The sequence below is a fragment of the Geotrypetes seraphini genome, chromosome 2 (genome assembly GCF_902459505.1).
Source record: "Geotrypetes seraphini chromosome 2, aGeoSer1.1, whole genome shotgun sequence".
NCBI classification, from domain to species: Eukaryota; Metazoa; Chordata; class Amphibia; order Gymnophiona; family Dermophiidae; genus Geotrypetes; species Geotrypetes seraphini.
The window spans coordinates 129,225,847-129,239,652 of NC_047085.1; the positions used below are offsets into that span (position 1 = coordinate 129,225,847).

At 42.7% G+C, this 13,806-nt stretch overlaps 1 protein-coding gene across 2 annotated transcripts in view; it reads left to right on the forward strand.

The window, feature by feature from the left end:
• The window catches only part of KLHL14 (kelch like family member 14), a 241,383-nt gene that overhangs the window by 156,483 nt on the left and 71,094 nt on the right, over positions 1–13,806 (forward strand). For both annotated transcript variants that reach the window (XR_004538464.1, XM_033934959.1), the window contains exon 4: positions 2,706–2,795. Coding sequence is in view for 1 of the 2 variants with exons in the window: in XM_033934959.1 (XP_033790850.1) it covers positions 2,706–2,795 (90 nt within the window). In the remaining variant the exon portion in view is untranslated. The remainder of the gene's footprint in view (positions 1–2,705; positions 2,796–13,806) is intronic.

Below are 13,806 nucleotides of genomic sequence, written 5' to 3' on the forward strand. Positions count from 1 at the left end.
GTTTTTTTTTTTAAAGCAGTTTGCTGGGCAGGAAAAAATACTTCCGGTTTGTTTTGGGTGAAGGGTGTGTACCGAGGAAGCTGTAAACTATCATGCATTGATTTAGGTAAAGGGCAGGGGGGGTGCTAGAGAAGGGGCCCAGGGAGCAATCTTGCTTTCCTTTGGGGGGGGAGAAGAGCTACTGCTGGACAGAGGGGATCAGGGAAGGGATGTTGCTGGACAAAGGGGAGGTAAAAGGAAGGGAGAAGGGCTACCTAGGTAGCGGATCTGCACAATCTCTCCCATCACAATCTCCCATCTCAATCCCCCTCCCCCATTATAACTGTTCCCTTAAACTGTTAGCCACTATTCTTCAACTATGTAAGTTCTACTCAATTTGTAGCATCTTTCTAATCATTGAAAACCGCATAGAACTTCACGGTCTTGTGGTATATAAACTGTTATTATTATTACTGCTGGACAGGGAGAGCAGAAAGAAAGACAGACAGACAGGGCCAGGGAGAAAGAAAGAAAAAAATGGCTAAGTCTACACATCTATTCTAGCACCCGTTAATGTAACGGCCTAAAAAACTAGTTCCCTATAAAGCCCTTTATTCAAATCCTGCAAATCAATGTTGACACGTGTCAAATCTACATTAGGAATGAGATACATGGCTTTCCTTGTCCCAGGATCAGTGGGAAATAATTAATCTCAACTACATCAAGACTCTCAATACAAACTGCTACAGAGACTGTACTATACCTCATAGACTCCATAGGATATTCTGTGGGGAGGTTGCCAACTTTAAACGCTTGTGATGGGATTGTTCTAAGCTCATCTCATTTTGGACGTTGATCTAGGAGTTGACATCAAATTACTGGACAAATAGTGAAAGGCACGTTTGCATTAGCAATGCTACATATTAGTCTGAATGCAGATACTCTTGTTTTGGATAGGTATAATTTATTCAGTTTTGGTTTTTTTTTTTTTTTTCAGAAGATATATTATAATACAGATTCAGAGATGGTACAAAACAGGAAGATATAAACAAGTATTGTAAGAATGGTGCTGCGAGATAGAAGGAAGAGGTAACTCATAGTCCAAGGTCGTGTGGATGCCTGTGTGTATTGCGTCATTAGCGTAGCAAGTCATTTTGAAGGCTCAAGGGTAATTTTCTGTGTTTAATATAGTGTCAAAGAGATAAGTCTTTAATTTTTTTCAGAATGTGAGGTAGTTCAGATCTGGTAGCTGTTAGGATGTTGTTCCATGTCTTTGTATCGATGTACTGTACATAAACATAGCATTGAAAATACATTTGTATTTGAGGCCTTTTGTTGTGGGATAGTTCAACAGAAGCTTACTGAGATTGCTGGTCAAAGTGGACCATGAAGAAGTGAATAGATTTATGAGTGGCAAGGCAAAGTTTCCATGTCGGATGTGGAAGATTATGCAGAAGATTTTTAAGTTTATTTGAGTAGTGACAGGTAGCCAATGTAACTGAAATATGTGGAGATTGATTCAGATTTTTTTCTATTCCAGATATCATAGTGGCTGATGCATAATATAATTGTATTTCTACTATGCCTTCTGGTGATATCAGATGGGAATGGCCAGACAGGGCCAAATAATGACTTTTATGGGCCCTAAGCACTTTTGCTTCTTGGGTCCCTCTCTTGGTGGCATTTAATATATGACTGAGTTTTTAATTTGAATTGTCTGTACAGGGTGAGTGAAAAAAGTAACCTCCACAACTGCTCTGAATTTCAACATGAAATGTTATAGTTTTATTTGTTGTTACTATCTACGGGAGTCTTTTACTAAGGTGCGCTAGCTGGTAGGTGCCTCAGTGTAGACGCCTACAAGGCACCTACCCCCAAATTAATATTTTTAATAGTGCTGTTCAATTAACAGCACTGATTGAACCAATTTAAAAAATTACCCCTCCCTCCTTATACAAAGCCATAGCAGCAGCTGCCACTCAGCAAACATTCCGACACCTATTAAATCCGTATGGACGTCAGAGCAACTACCGCAGCAGCAGCTGCTACCATGGCTTTGTATAAGAGGGGTAGGTTAGGTGCCTAACTCAGTAGGTGTTCTGATCTAGGCGTCTACCAGTAGGCGCCATTTATAGAATCAGGTCCATTGTGCCTAATGGAAACTTCTGCCCTGAGAACAGATGCAAGAATACTATGAATCGGTGTCAGGTCAAAAGCGCGCCGGGACAAAGGCGCGCGCAGACAATTGAGCGCAGCGCGGAGGCACGCACCGCAGAAAATTACAGTTTTTACGGCTCCAACAGGGGGGGATGGGGGGGAACCCCCCCACTTTACTTAATAGAGATCGCACCGCGTTGTGGGGGCATTGTGGGGGGTTGTAACCCCCCACATTTTACTGAAAACTTCACTTTTTCCCTGTTTTTAGGGAAAAAGTTAAGTTTACAGTAAAATGTGGAGGGTTACAACCCCCCAAACCCCCCACAATGCCGGCGCGATCTCTATTAAGTAAATTGGGGGGGCTCCCCAACAAAACTCCCCGTCGGAGCCCCTAAAAACTGTAATTTTCTTCGGCGCGCGCCTTTGTCTTTCGCGGGGTTGTCTATGAACCTATGAATCACCTCCCTTGCATATTGCAAAAAGCTCTTAGCTATCCAGTAAAGATTGTATTGCGAATAGTATATTGTATTGCAATGAAAATGAACTATGAATATGCTTATTTTTTACAGTAATGCCATATAACAGTGCACATCATTGTGTCGTGGAAGTAGAAAACTTCCTGTTTGTTTTGGGAGGAGAAGACCAGTGGAACCCTAATGGTGAGTGCTGCATAACTTTTGGTTTTTATTTTACAGAAATTTCAAAGATACATCACTTCAGAAATAAACTTCCATGATAAGAAAATTCAAAATATTATTCATGAAAAATAATAAACAAAACAAAGAGGTAATGAACTAATAAAATTTGTCCACAATTTTAAGGCAATAAGGATTCCAAGATATAGAAAACAGTGTAGCATCACTCCAGAACTAAGGGCCTGTTTTACAAAGCCACGCTAGCGGCTGCAGCGCAGTAATGGCCCCAAAGCTCATAGAGATTTAAAAGGTTTCAGGGCTGTTGCCGCGCGGCTTTGTAAAACAGGCCCTAAACCTGAACTTGTACATCCTCCTTAACCTTCAAAAATTTTTTCAACTGCTTTGGATCAAAAAACACATACACAATGAATTATGTTTCTACATTTCTGATCATGCACTACTGTAGTTATCTAAATTTTTTGAGCTAAATAATATGGAGATTCTGTTTACCTGAGTAAATTGCTCCTTCTAGAAAACAATTACATTTTAATTTCACCGGAAAAAAATTTGATAAAAAGCTGCATGGATATTGATACCTTGTCCAAAGTTATCTCTAGAGTGTTTGATTAATGAGTTAATTCCACTCTTTCATCAGATATTAAAGTCACCCGCTATTGGTGTAAAAAAGGCTCAGTTGATGTTGATGTTACTGACATTGAGTTAATAAGTCTCCACTGTAAAGGTGAAGTTTATGTGCAGAAGATATTTTGATGAACTCTGCATCTTTATGTTGAAGCAAAATGAACATTTGGTAAGAATCAGAAGACATCCTTTGCTTGCAGTGAAATGAAACAAGAGTGGGAATTAATTTTTGGAAAAAAATCTCATTTTTAGAAAAGTTGCAGATAAAAGGAAATTAATTTGGAGCTGAGGAAATGGCTAATGGACTCACAGTCCCTGCTTCCTTTCTTTTATGCCTGTGATGCCACTTCTAAACCACCAACTGTTGATCAGGCAGTGACAAGATAGGAAATAGAATACATTGCTGCTGGACATTTTCTGTTTTCGCATTTAACTATGTCTAAGACGTTGGTTTGTAGGGGTTATAAATTTAAGGGCTCTTTGATGGTACAAAAATCATGATTATCATTTTGTTTCACTGCCCTGGTACTATAGTTGAGTACTTTGTCTAATATATTTCCATATCACAAATGTACTGCCATAAAAAATACTTACATTCTTTTATCCACCAGTACATCATCTCCCCTCTTTCCCCACAAAGTCTAAGCACTCTGTCTCCCTGTTCTGAACTTTCTCCTCGCCCCTTATCCTACCACTCTCAGACTTCCCACCCTTTGCAAACAAACTCTGATGGTTACCATTCTGTGTAACAGATTTGAAGGAAGGTGGACAATCAACTGCTAAAACTTTGTTCACCCAAGAGGTGAAGAAGAGCAAAAAAAAACAACAAACAAACAGAGAGGAGAATCCAAGACAAGCAAGGGAAGATTGAAACTATACTAAAGGCAGCAGTGTTTTCCATATGTCTATTCAATAAATAACTATTTAATTTATGACTTGAGTCACAGCATGTGCTATTGTATCAACACACATTACCATTATTAATACATGTTATTTTACAGTAGGCCTCATTTTATGCAATGGGACTCAGTTTCATTTCATTTCATTTTTTAGATTTATATACTGTCTAGTTACTAACAACACACATTAATGGTATTAGCATACACTATAGGCTCCTTTTACGAAGCCGCGTTAGGGACTTAACACGTGGAATAGCGCGCGCTAAAATGCCATGTGCGCTAGCCACTATCGCCTCCTCTTGAGCAGGCGGTAGTTTTTTGGCTAATCACTAAAAACGCTAGCGCACCTTCGTAAAAGAGTCCTATGTTAATATTCTACTTGCATCAGGGATGTGGGGTGGGGGGAAGGTTCTGGTGTTTATCAGTTAAAACCTAAAACAAAAACCCTACGAATACTAGCTTGTTTGTTTTTTGGTGGGGGGTGATTTTCTACTCTACTGAAAAAATGTGTAATGATACAAACAAGAAATAATGTAGAACCTCATTAGCCCTATTGCATAAACCAGAGATGGGCACCTTTTTATCTTGGGCAACATGCAACCAGTATGTATTTTTTTTTCCTACCATGCTTGTATAGCAGTGCCACCTTGCTGAGATTTGGTGTAGATGTTGTGCAGCGGGGTTCTGTGTGGGATTGCTTAGAAAGGCTTGGGAAGAGGGCTTGTTCTGTCCTCCATGGTGCCACGCAGCAACCCACCAGTTCATCTGTTGAATTGGTGTGATCCCCTTTGAGCCCTGTGTGGGGCCTAATGTTGTTGTGTTACAACAAAACTTTCTTCTTGTTCTTCTGAACTCTTCAGTTGTTCTTGTGCTTCTGAACTCTTCAGTTGTCTTTTATAAATTTGTCATCCTACTGTAGTTCTCTACTATTTTTAATGGGTTAAATGTGTGTACTGAAAATATTGTTATATGTTGCTCTCTGAATCATTGTGAATGTTTTATGCTTTAAACCGCTTAGTTATAAGCGGTTAAGAAGTTTTAGAAATAAATAAAAATAAATTGCTCTCACAGCTCGTCCACTTCATTTTTTATCACACAAATCAGCCCTTCCTGATCCACAGTCTTTACATTTTTTAGCCCACGAGACACAGTACTTGCATAAAGTCATCACAAACAATCTGGATGTGGCAGTGAGTTTCAGTTGGAGAGACTTAACAATCAAATTCTTTCACAGTGCATTGCTTGAATCACATCAATGAGTGCTCACTACATGCTTCCATTTCATAAGCAATAGCAAAATAGCCTCTTCACACAGACTCTTCTTGCAACTGAGGTCAGGGAAGAGTTTCAAATAGCAAGTCAATATGTGTAGTTGTGTCAGCACTGCTATCTGTTGATGAATTTGGAGATGGGGGCTTCATTTTTCATTTAATCATTGATAAGTGAGGATAAACAGGCAATTATGGAATAAGCAACTATGGAATAAGCACAAACAACATCAACACAGGTGCCATAAGGCGGTAAAAGGGGCCAAAAGAGACTACGAGGAAAAAATATCCAAGGAGGCGAAAAACTTCAAGCCATTCTTTCGATATATTAAAGGGAAACAACCCGCGAAGGAAGCGGTGGGACCGTTGGATGATCAAGGAACAAAGGGAGCGCTAAAGGAGGACAAAGCAATCGCAGACAGACTGAACACGTTTTTTGAGTCTGTATTTACCAAAGAGGATATGCACAGCATACCGGAACCCATCAGATTATATGCTGGAAGTGAAAACGGGAAACTGGCAGAGTTAACGGTCAGTTTAGAAGAGGTATGCAGGCAGATTGATAGGTTCAAGAGCGATAAATCTCCGGGCCCAGATGGAATCCATCTGAGGGTCATCAAGGAATTGAAAGGGGCCATAGCTGAACTGCTTCAACTAATAGCCAATCTGTCGATCAAAACGGGAAAGATTCCGGAGGATTGGAAGGGGCAAATGTTACGCCGATCTTCAAAAAAGGTTCGAGGGGAGACCCGGGAAACTACAGACCGGTGAGTCTGAACTCGGTACTGGGAAAGATGGTAAAGGCGCTGATAAAGGACAGCATCATTGATCACCTTGACGGGCACGGTCTGTAGAGGACCAGTCAGCACAGTTTCAGCAAAGGCAGATCTTGTCTGACAAACTTGCTGCACTTCTTTGAGGGAGTGAACAGGCAGATAGACAAAGGCAACCAGGTCGACATTGTATATCTGGACTTTCAGAAGGCGTTCGACAAGTTTCCACATGAACGACTACTTCGGAAAATTGCGAACCATGGAATCGAGGGTGAAATACTCACGTGGATTAAAAACTGGCTAGAGCATAGGAAACAGAGAGTGGGGGTAAATGGACAATACTCGGACTGGAAGAGCGTCACCAGTGGGGTGCCGGTGCTTGGACCCATGCTCTTAAAAATCTTTATAAACGATCTGGACATAGGTACGACAAGCGAGGTGATTAAATTTGCAGACGATACGAAGTTATTCAGAGTAGTGAAGAGGCAGGGGGACTGCAAAGATCTGCAGCGTGACATAATCAGGCTCGAGGAATGGGCATCGACATAGCAGATGAGGTTCAACGTGGACAAGTGTAAAGTGATGCATGTCGGTAACAAAAATCTCATGCACGAATACAGGATGTCCAGGGCAGTACTTGGAAAGACATCCCAGGAAAGGGACTTGGGAGTTCTGATTGACAAATCGATGAAGCCGTTCACGCAATGTGCGGTGGCAGTGAAACAGGTGAACAGAATGTTAGGAATGATAAAGAAGGGGATCACGAACAGATCGGATAAGGTTATCATGCCACTGTACTGGGCCATGGAGTGCTGTCACTTGGAGTACTGCGTACAGCACTGGTCCCCATACATGAAGAAGGACACGGTACTATTCGAAAAGGTCCAGAGAAGAGCGACTAAGATAGTTAAGGGATTGGAGGAGCTGCCATACAGCGAAAGATTAGAGAAACTGGGCTCTTCTCCCTTGAACAGAGGAGATTGAGAGGGGACATGATCGAAACATTCAAGGTACCGAAAGGGATAGACTTAGTAGATAAGGACAGGTTGTTCACCCTCTCCAAGGTAGGGAGAATGAGAGGGCACTCTCTAAAGTTGAAAGGGGATAGATTCCGTACAAACGTAAGGAAGTTCTTCACCCAGAGAGTTGTAGAAAACTGGAACGCTCTTCTGGAGTCTGTCATAGGGGAAGACACCCTCCAGGGATTTAAGACAAAGTTAAACAAGTTCCTGCTGAACAAGGACATACGCTGATAGGGCTAGTCTCAGTTAGGGCGCTGGTCTTTGACCAGAGGGCCGCCGCGTGAGCGGACTGCTGGGCATGATGGACCACTGGTCTGACCCAGCAGCGGCAATTCTTATGTTCTTATGACTGCTGTTGATCTGGTTGATTGCTATTAGAAATGCAGTAAAGTCTTGGTTAAATGGGACTCTCAAACAACTGGAAAAAAATCACCAGTATAAAAAAAAAAATGTCCCGAAGCACCAGTGGCAGCATCCTGAGCTGCAAATCCTCCCTTCCTCTCTCAAGCCCCCAATTCCCAAGAAGCTGCGAACACCCCTCCCTCCCAACCCTGAAGCACCAACATAGCAGCGGTCATGAGCCGCAAAGTCCTCACCCCTCCCTCAAGCCTTGAAGTGGCAGAAGCAAGTGGCGGTCCTGAGTCACGAACCCCCTCACTCCCTCCTCCCTCTCTTCCTTACCCAAAGCGCAGAAGTCACCCGAAGTTCAGCAGTCAGCAGGAGGCCTTCCCCTTCCTGGTGCACTGAGAAGGAGACCTAAGACTCTGGTTGGCCCAGGTGCCTAAGGCTTCTCCTACGGGAGGGGCCTTAGGCCCCTCTCCGGTGCATCCCAGGATGCAGCGGAAAAGGGAAAGCCCACCATTGTGAAGAGATGGGCCTACCAGCTAGAGGGTGTAGGCATCCCTCCGGCCAGCCTTACAGCAAAAGGTACGGGGGGGGGTCAGCGGGTTGGGGCTTAGGGGGTTCGGGAGTATCGGTGTTTGGGAGGGCCATGGGTTTGGGAAGGTTGGGATTTGGGGTTTTTTAGGGGTGAGGGTTCAGGGGTATCAGCAGTTGTGGAGGGTCATGGGTTTGTGGGGCCTGTAGGCAGTTGGGAGTGAGCATCCCTCCTGCCTATCATGGTTGGGGGTTCTTCAGAGGTTCCAGCAGGAGGGAGTGGTCATCCCTACTGCTGCAGGACTTCGAAGGAGGGTTCGGAGGTTCTGGCAGGAGGGAGTGGGCATCCCTCTGCCACAGTCATTCAGCTGATCGCAGCAGGGATATCCCCCCCCCTCCCAAATCAGCTGAGCCGTAGGACTACCCAAAGCCACAGCTTCAGGGGAGCACTGCTGGCTCAGCTGATCAGGAATAACTTCCCCTGCTGCAATCAGCTTATGGCCGCTGCGGCCTGACTTTAGGATCCCACATCAGCATAGATAGGCAGCTGAAATGTAGCCAGGGTTTTCCGGGCCTACATTTCAGCTGCATATCTTGCTGTGAATTGCAGCTAGGTAGTTGCTTTAGCCCACCTAACGCCACTTCCGGCATTGGCCATGCCTATTTTGGTGTTCCGCAGCCTAAAGCCACAATGTCAGCCACCTTTTATTTAGGCATCGGTATGTGCTTCAACACTGCTGTTTCTGACAGCGTTTTCAATTAACTTAGGTATCGACAGGACACCTACCAACGCCTAAGTTTAGGCACTGATTGTAGAATTTCCCTGAAAGTGCCTAGTAGAGGTAGCAGCAAATCTGTGCTCCCATGGATTTCAAGTGTTTCCTTATCTAGACGATTGATTAGTAAAAGCTACATCACCTCAAGCAGTTCACTCAGGTATTCAATTGGCCACAGCTTTTATCCAGTTTATTTATTTATTTTTAAAAATTTTTATACCATTTTATATGAAAATGATTTGCAAAATGGTTACATACATCAAATGTTAAAACAAATCAGGACAAGTAGAAACAGACAGTATTAATTCTAACAGTCAATACTCCAAAAAAATGCATCAACAAACAATTGTGTTTTTAACAGTTTTGTAAATGAACTCCTATCACTGCATTTCCGAATTTGGCCAACAACAGCATTCCATAGTTTTACCCCTGCACATGAAAAGGTCATTACATTGGGTTCTGCATATTTTGGGTTGACATTTGTTTTCAACAATGTAGACTTTTCCGAACGCAGAATTCTGGAATCATGCCGTATAGAAATTGGTGACAGATCATAATTGCTTTGTATTGGATTCTAAATACAACTGGCAACTAGTGAAGTTGTCGAAGATATGGCGTAATGTGCTCATCTCTTGATGTGCCTGTTATCAATCTAGCTGCCTATCTTCAAAGTAAATTTTCCAAAGTCTCATCTTCAACCCTCTCAAGTGTTGGAGTTCATAGGAGGAGTGCTCAACACAATTCTTCTATGAGCTTTCCTACCCCCAATAAAGACAAAATACCTTGCTTCAGTTTTGCACTCATGTTTCATCTCTACAAAGCATCTCAGCAAGAAACATGATGCGTCTCATGGGTCACATGGCATCCACAGTTCATATAACTCCCTTCACTCAACTTCACCTCAGATCAGCTCAGTGGAGCCTGACATCTCAGTGGTCTCAGAGCATGGATTTCTTATCCCAACGGATCAAAGTCACCTCTCCTCCATTAGTCTATTCAGTGGTGGTTGAATCCGGCAAATCTCTCCAGAGGTATGCTATTTTACATCCCTCCACATCAGAAAGTGCTCACTACAGACACCTCCACGTATGCATGTGGAGCTCACCTGGAAGGCCTCTGGACTCAGGGACTGTGGTCTATTCGAGAAAAGATACTTCATATCAACCTGTTAGAATTGTGAGCAATCAAGTGGCTATGTACTACATCAACAAGCAGGGGGAAATGGGCTCTCTTCCTCTATGTCAAGAAGTCGAACACATTTGGAACTGGGCAATTCCTCAAAACATATTTCTCAAAGCCATATATGTCCAACAGAATGTCCTAGCCAACAAGCTTAGCAGATTTCTTCAGCCGCACAAGTGGACTCTCAACTCCAAAGTCTTATGCCATATCTTCTCAATTTGGGGGACTTCACAGATAGACCTGTTTGCATCTCCTCTCAACCACAAGTTACTTTTCTTCTGTTCCACTACTCTCCTCATCATCTGGAAGCAGATGCATTTCTTCTGAATTAGTCATCCAAGTTCCTGTATGTATTTCCGCCAATCCCTTTTGAAGATGTTAGTCAAACTCAACCAAGAGTCAGCCACCAAGATCCTAATAGCTCCTCGGTGACCCAGACAGTCTTAGTTTTCCCTTCTACTTCACTGAGGATCCAATTCCTTTACAGATCTTTCCATCTCTGCTCACTCAGAGTCAAGGTTAGAACATAAGAATAGCCATACTGGGTCAGACCAAAGCTCCATCAAGCCCAGTAGCCCGTTCTCAGTGGCCAGTCCAGGTCTCTAGCACCTGGCCAAAACCCAAGGAGTAGCAACATTCTTTGCTACTGATCCAGTGATGGCCGCATATGTGCAAAGGCTTCCAGACATGACCGAACTCAGGATTTCCAAAACCCAGATAAACTGCTGGGTTTTGGAAATCCCTCTGGGCACCAGGACAGTCCTCTAAAAAAGAGGACATGTCCAAGTTTTCCTGTACGTATGGTAACTCTTATCAGTGACCACTGGAGGAGTGTGTGGGGGTCATTACTTAATCCCTCCAGTGGTCATTTGGTCAGTGTGGGTACCCTTTTGGCACTTAGATGCTTCTCAAACAGGTCTAGGTGAAAACGTCTAACGTTCCATCCAAGATAGCCAGGGAAAGGTCTGATTATAGCTGCAGGACGTCCAGGGAAAGGTTTGATTATAGCTGCAGGACGTCCAAATCCCCACCCAAATCCTGCCCATTCTCTGTCTGCCAACACATCCATTTCTACTCTGGACACACAGTGGGTTAGAAGTCCTGCTAGACGTCCAGAAAATCATCTTGGAGAATGCTCACTTGGCCGTTTTGTCTAGTAAGACGTCCAAGTGCTAGCTTATGCTGTCTTTTAGACATCTATCTTATTTGAAAATGAACCTCATACTGTATAAGTTCCCCAAAAGGCAAGTCTACAACTGGATGTGTCTATGTGCACAGAAAAGTGCTACATACACGCTTATGTGCACTATATACTGTTCTATAAGATATTGGATAAGTGCTATATGAGTGCAGAAGGGCATACATGTAGGAGGGTCAGGGGCGTGTCTCCAAAATACACAACTTCAAATATTATGTTACATGCCTTGCAAATGCACTTATGAATGATATTGACTTGGTATAAATGGTGATGCCTAAATTTAGGTACGCCAGTTCAAGTTTACACTAGTATTCTATAATGGCCTTTTAGGATACATATGCCCTTACAGAACTGGTGCTCATTGTGCAGCATTATCATATCTAACTGAAGGCATCAAGTTAGACAGTAGAATTTGCCCCCCTACCTCTCTAAGGCCCCTCCCAGGCCTACCTTAAGTAACCATTGCAGGACAGAAACATTCCCCAGTGAATCCAGCCCTTGCCAGCACCAAGTTCAAAGTAAAAGGTCCTCAGTGTTTCAGTACCTAGTCTGCATCTGGGAGTCATTTCAAGTATTCACACAAAATAAGACCGCTTCATCTCAAAGTCACATTAAGAATAATTCGAAAAAACAGACAGTATATTTAAAACACCATCACCATGTTCAGAATGTACTGTTCAGAATAATAGTAACATCAAATATGAGTTCCATTGGTATATTTAAAATGAATACAAACCAATCACAATCAGCTGCTTGCATCTCTCTTGACAGCATGAAAATGAGGCATATGCAGGGTGACACATTTTCTAACTGCATGAATGCACAAGAGACCTAGTCATAAAGATCTACAGGCATGTATTACATTCTCATTGTAGATGCTGGGACATTTCTTCTTACAGCTTCTTCACTTTCAGTAATTTTTCCATGTGGGTGAATCAAGCCCTATTGTTTTCTATTGGAATGATGATAAAAAGCATAGAATTTCCTAAAAATAGATAAATGAGGTGGTCACTGAGTCTTAGGGAATTTCATAAAGTGCTGTACAAGTAAAGAGATTGATTATTTTCAAATCATCACAGCCCCACCATGTCTGATTTGCAGCATACTAAATATATCAATTCTAGTTCTAAAAATATGGAAAATTCTTACACCAGTGTGCCATTGTGATGTCAAGTAACTTTGATTGTTTCCCTTCTAACATTTGACTGCTGCTTACTTAGAATTTGCCCAAAACTTCTAAAAGAAATATACTGCCTATTTACATTTAAGCGCTCTATACTAAACCCAAGGTTTTATGTAGCCTGAGAATCAGACCTTGAAAATATTGTTTTAAACTGAATGTCGAAATGCTTCAAGTGCAATTGTGTAATTAAAGTGGCTGGGTTTTGTACTGATCTGATGTAGTGACAGCACTCTGCATTGCCTTGCAGGAGACTTGTGAAGGCAGCCTTGGAGGGGAAGGCAAGGAATTCTAGCCATTATATAAAAGCATACTAGATTCTGGAAAGAGCAGTATTCTGGCCTAGATGGAGGAATGTATGGAAAACTAGAAAAAAAAAACACCCAAAATAGGTAGCCTGGTAGAGGCTGGTTTTGAACGAACTATATACCCAAAGAAAGAGGAGATTACTGAATCAAAATAAACAAGTAGAAACATAGAAAAATGATGGCAGAAAAGGGCCATAGCCCATCTAGTCTACCCACACTAAAGATCCCCTTCCCCTCCCAGATATCCTATATCTCATCAAGTCTGCCTATTCCGATGACTCTCCCCCCACTATTATCCTCTTAGAGATCCCACATGCGCATCCCATTTATTCTTAAAATCTGGTACGCTGCTGGCCTTGACCACCTGCACAGGAAGTCTATTCCAATGATCAACCATTCTTTCGGTGAAGAAATACTTCCTGAAGTCACCATGAAATTTCCAGCCCCTGATTTTTAGCGGATGCCCCCTTGTGGTCGAGGGTCCTTTAAGAAAGAAAATATCATCTTCCTCCTCGATACGACCGGTAATATACTTAAACGTCTCAATCATGTCTCCCCTCTCCCTACGTTCCTCGAGAGAGTACAGCCGTAATTTATTCAGCCTCTCTTCGTATGAGAGATCCTTGAGCCCTGAGACCATCCTGGTGGCCATACGCTGAACCGACTCGACTCTCAGTACATCTTTACAGTAGTGTGGCCTCCAGAATTGCACACAGTATTCCAGATGAGGTCTCACCATGGTTCTGTACAATGGCATTATGACCTCGGGCTTCCGGCTGACAAAACTTCTACGGATACATCTCAACATTTATCTAGCCTTGGATGAAGCCTTCTCCATTTGATTGGCAGCTTTCAGGTCTTCACTAATGATTACTCCTAAATCGCGCTCTGCTGTGATCCTAGCTAAGGTT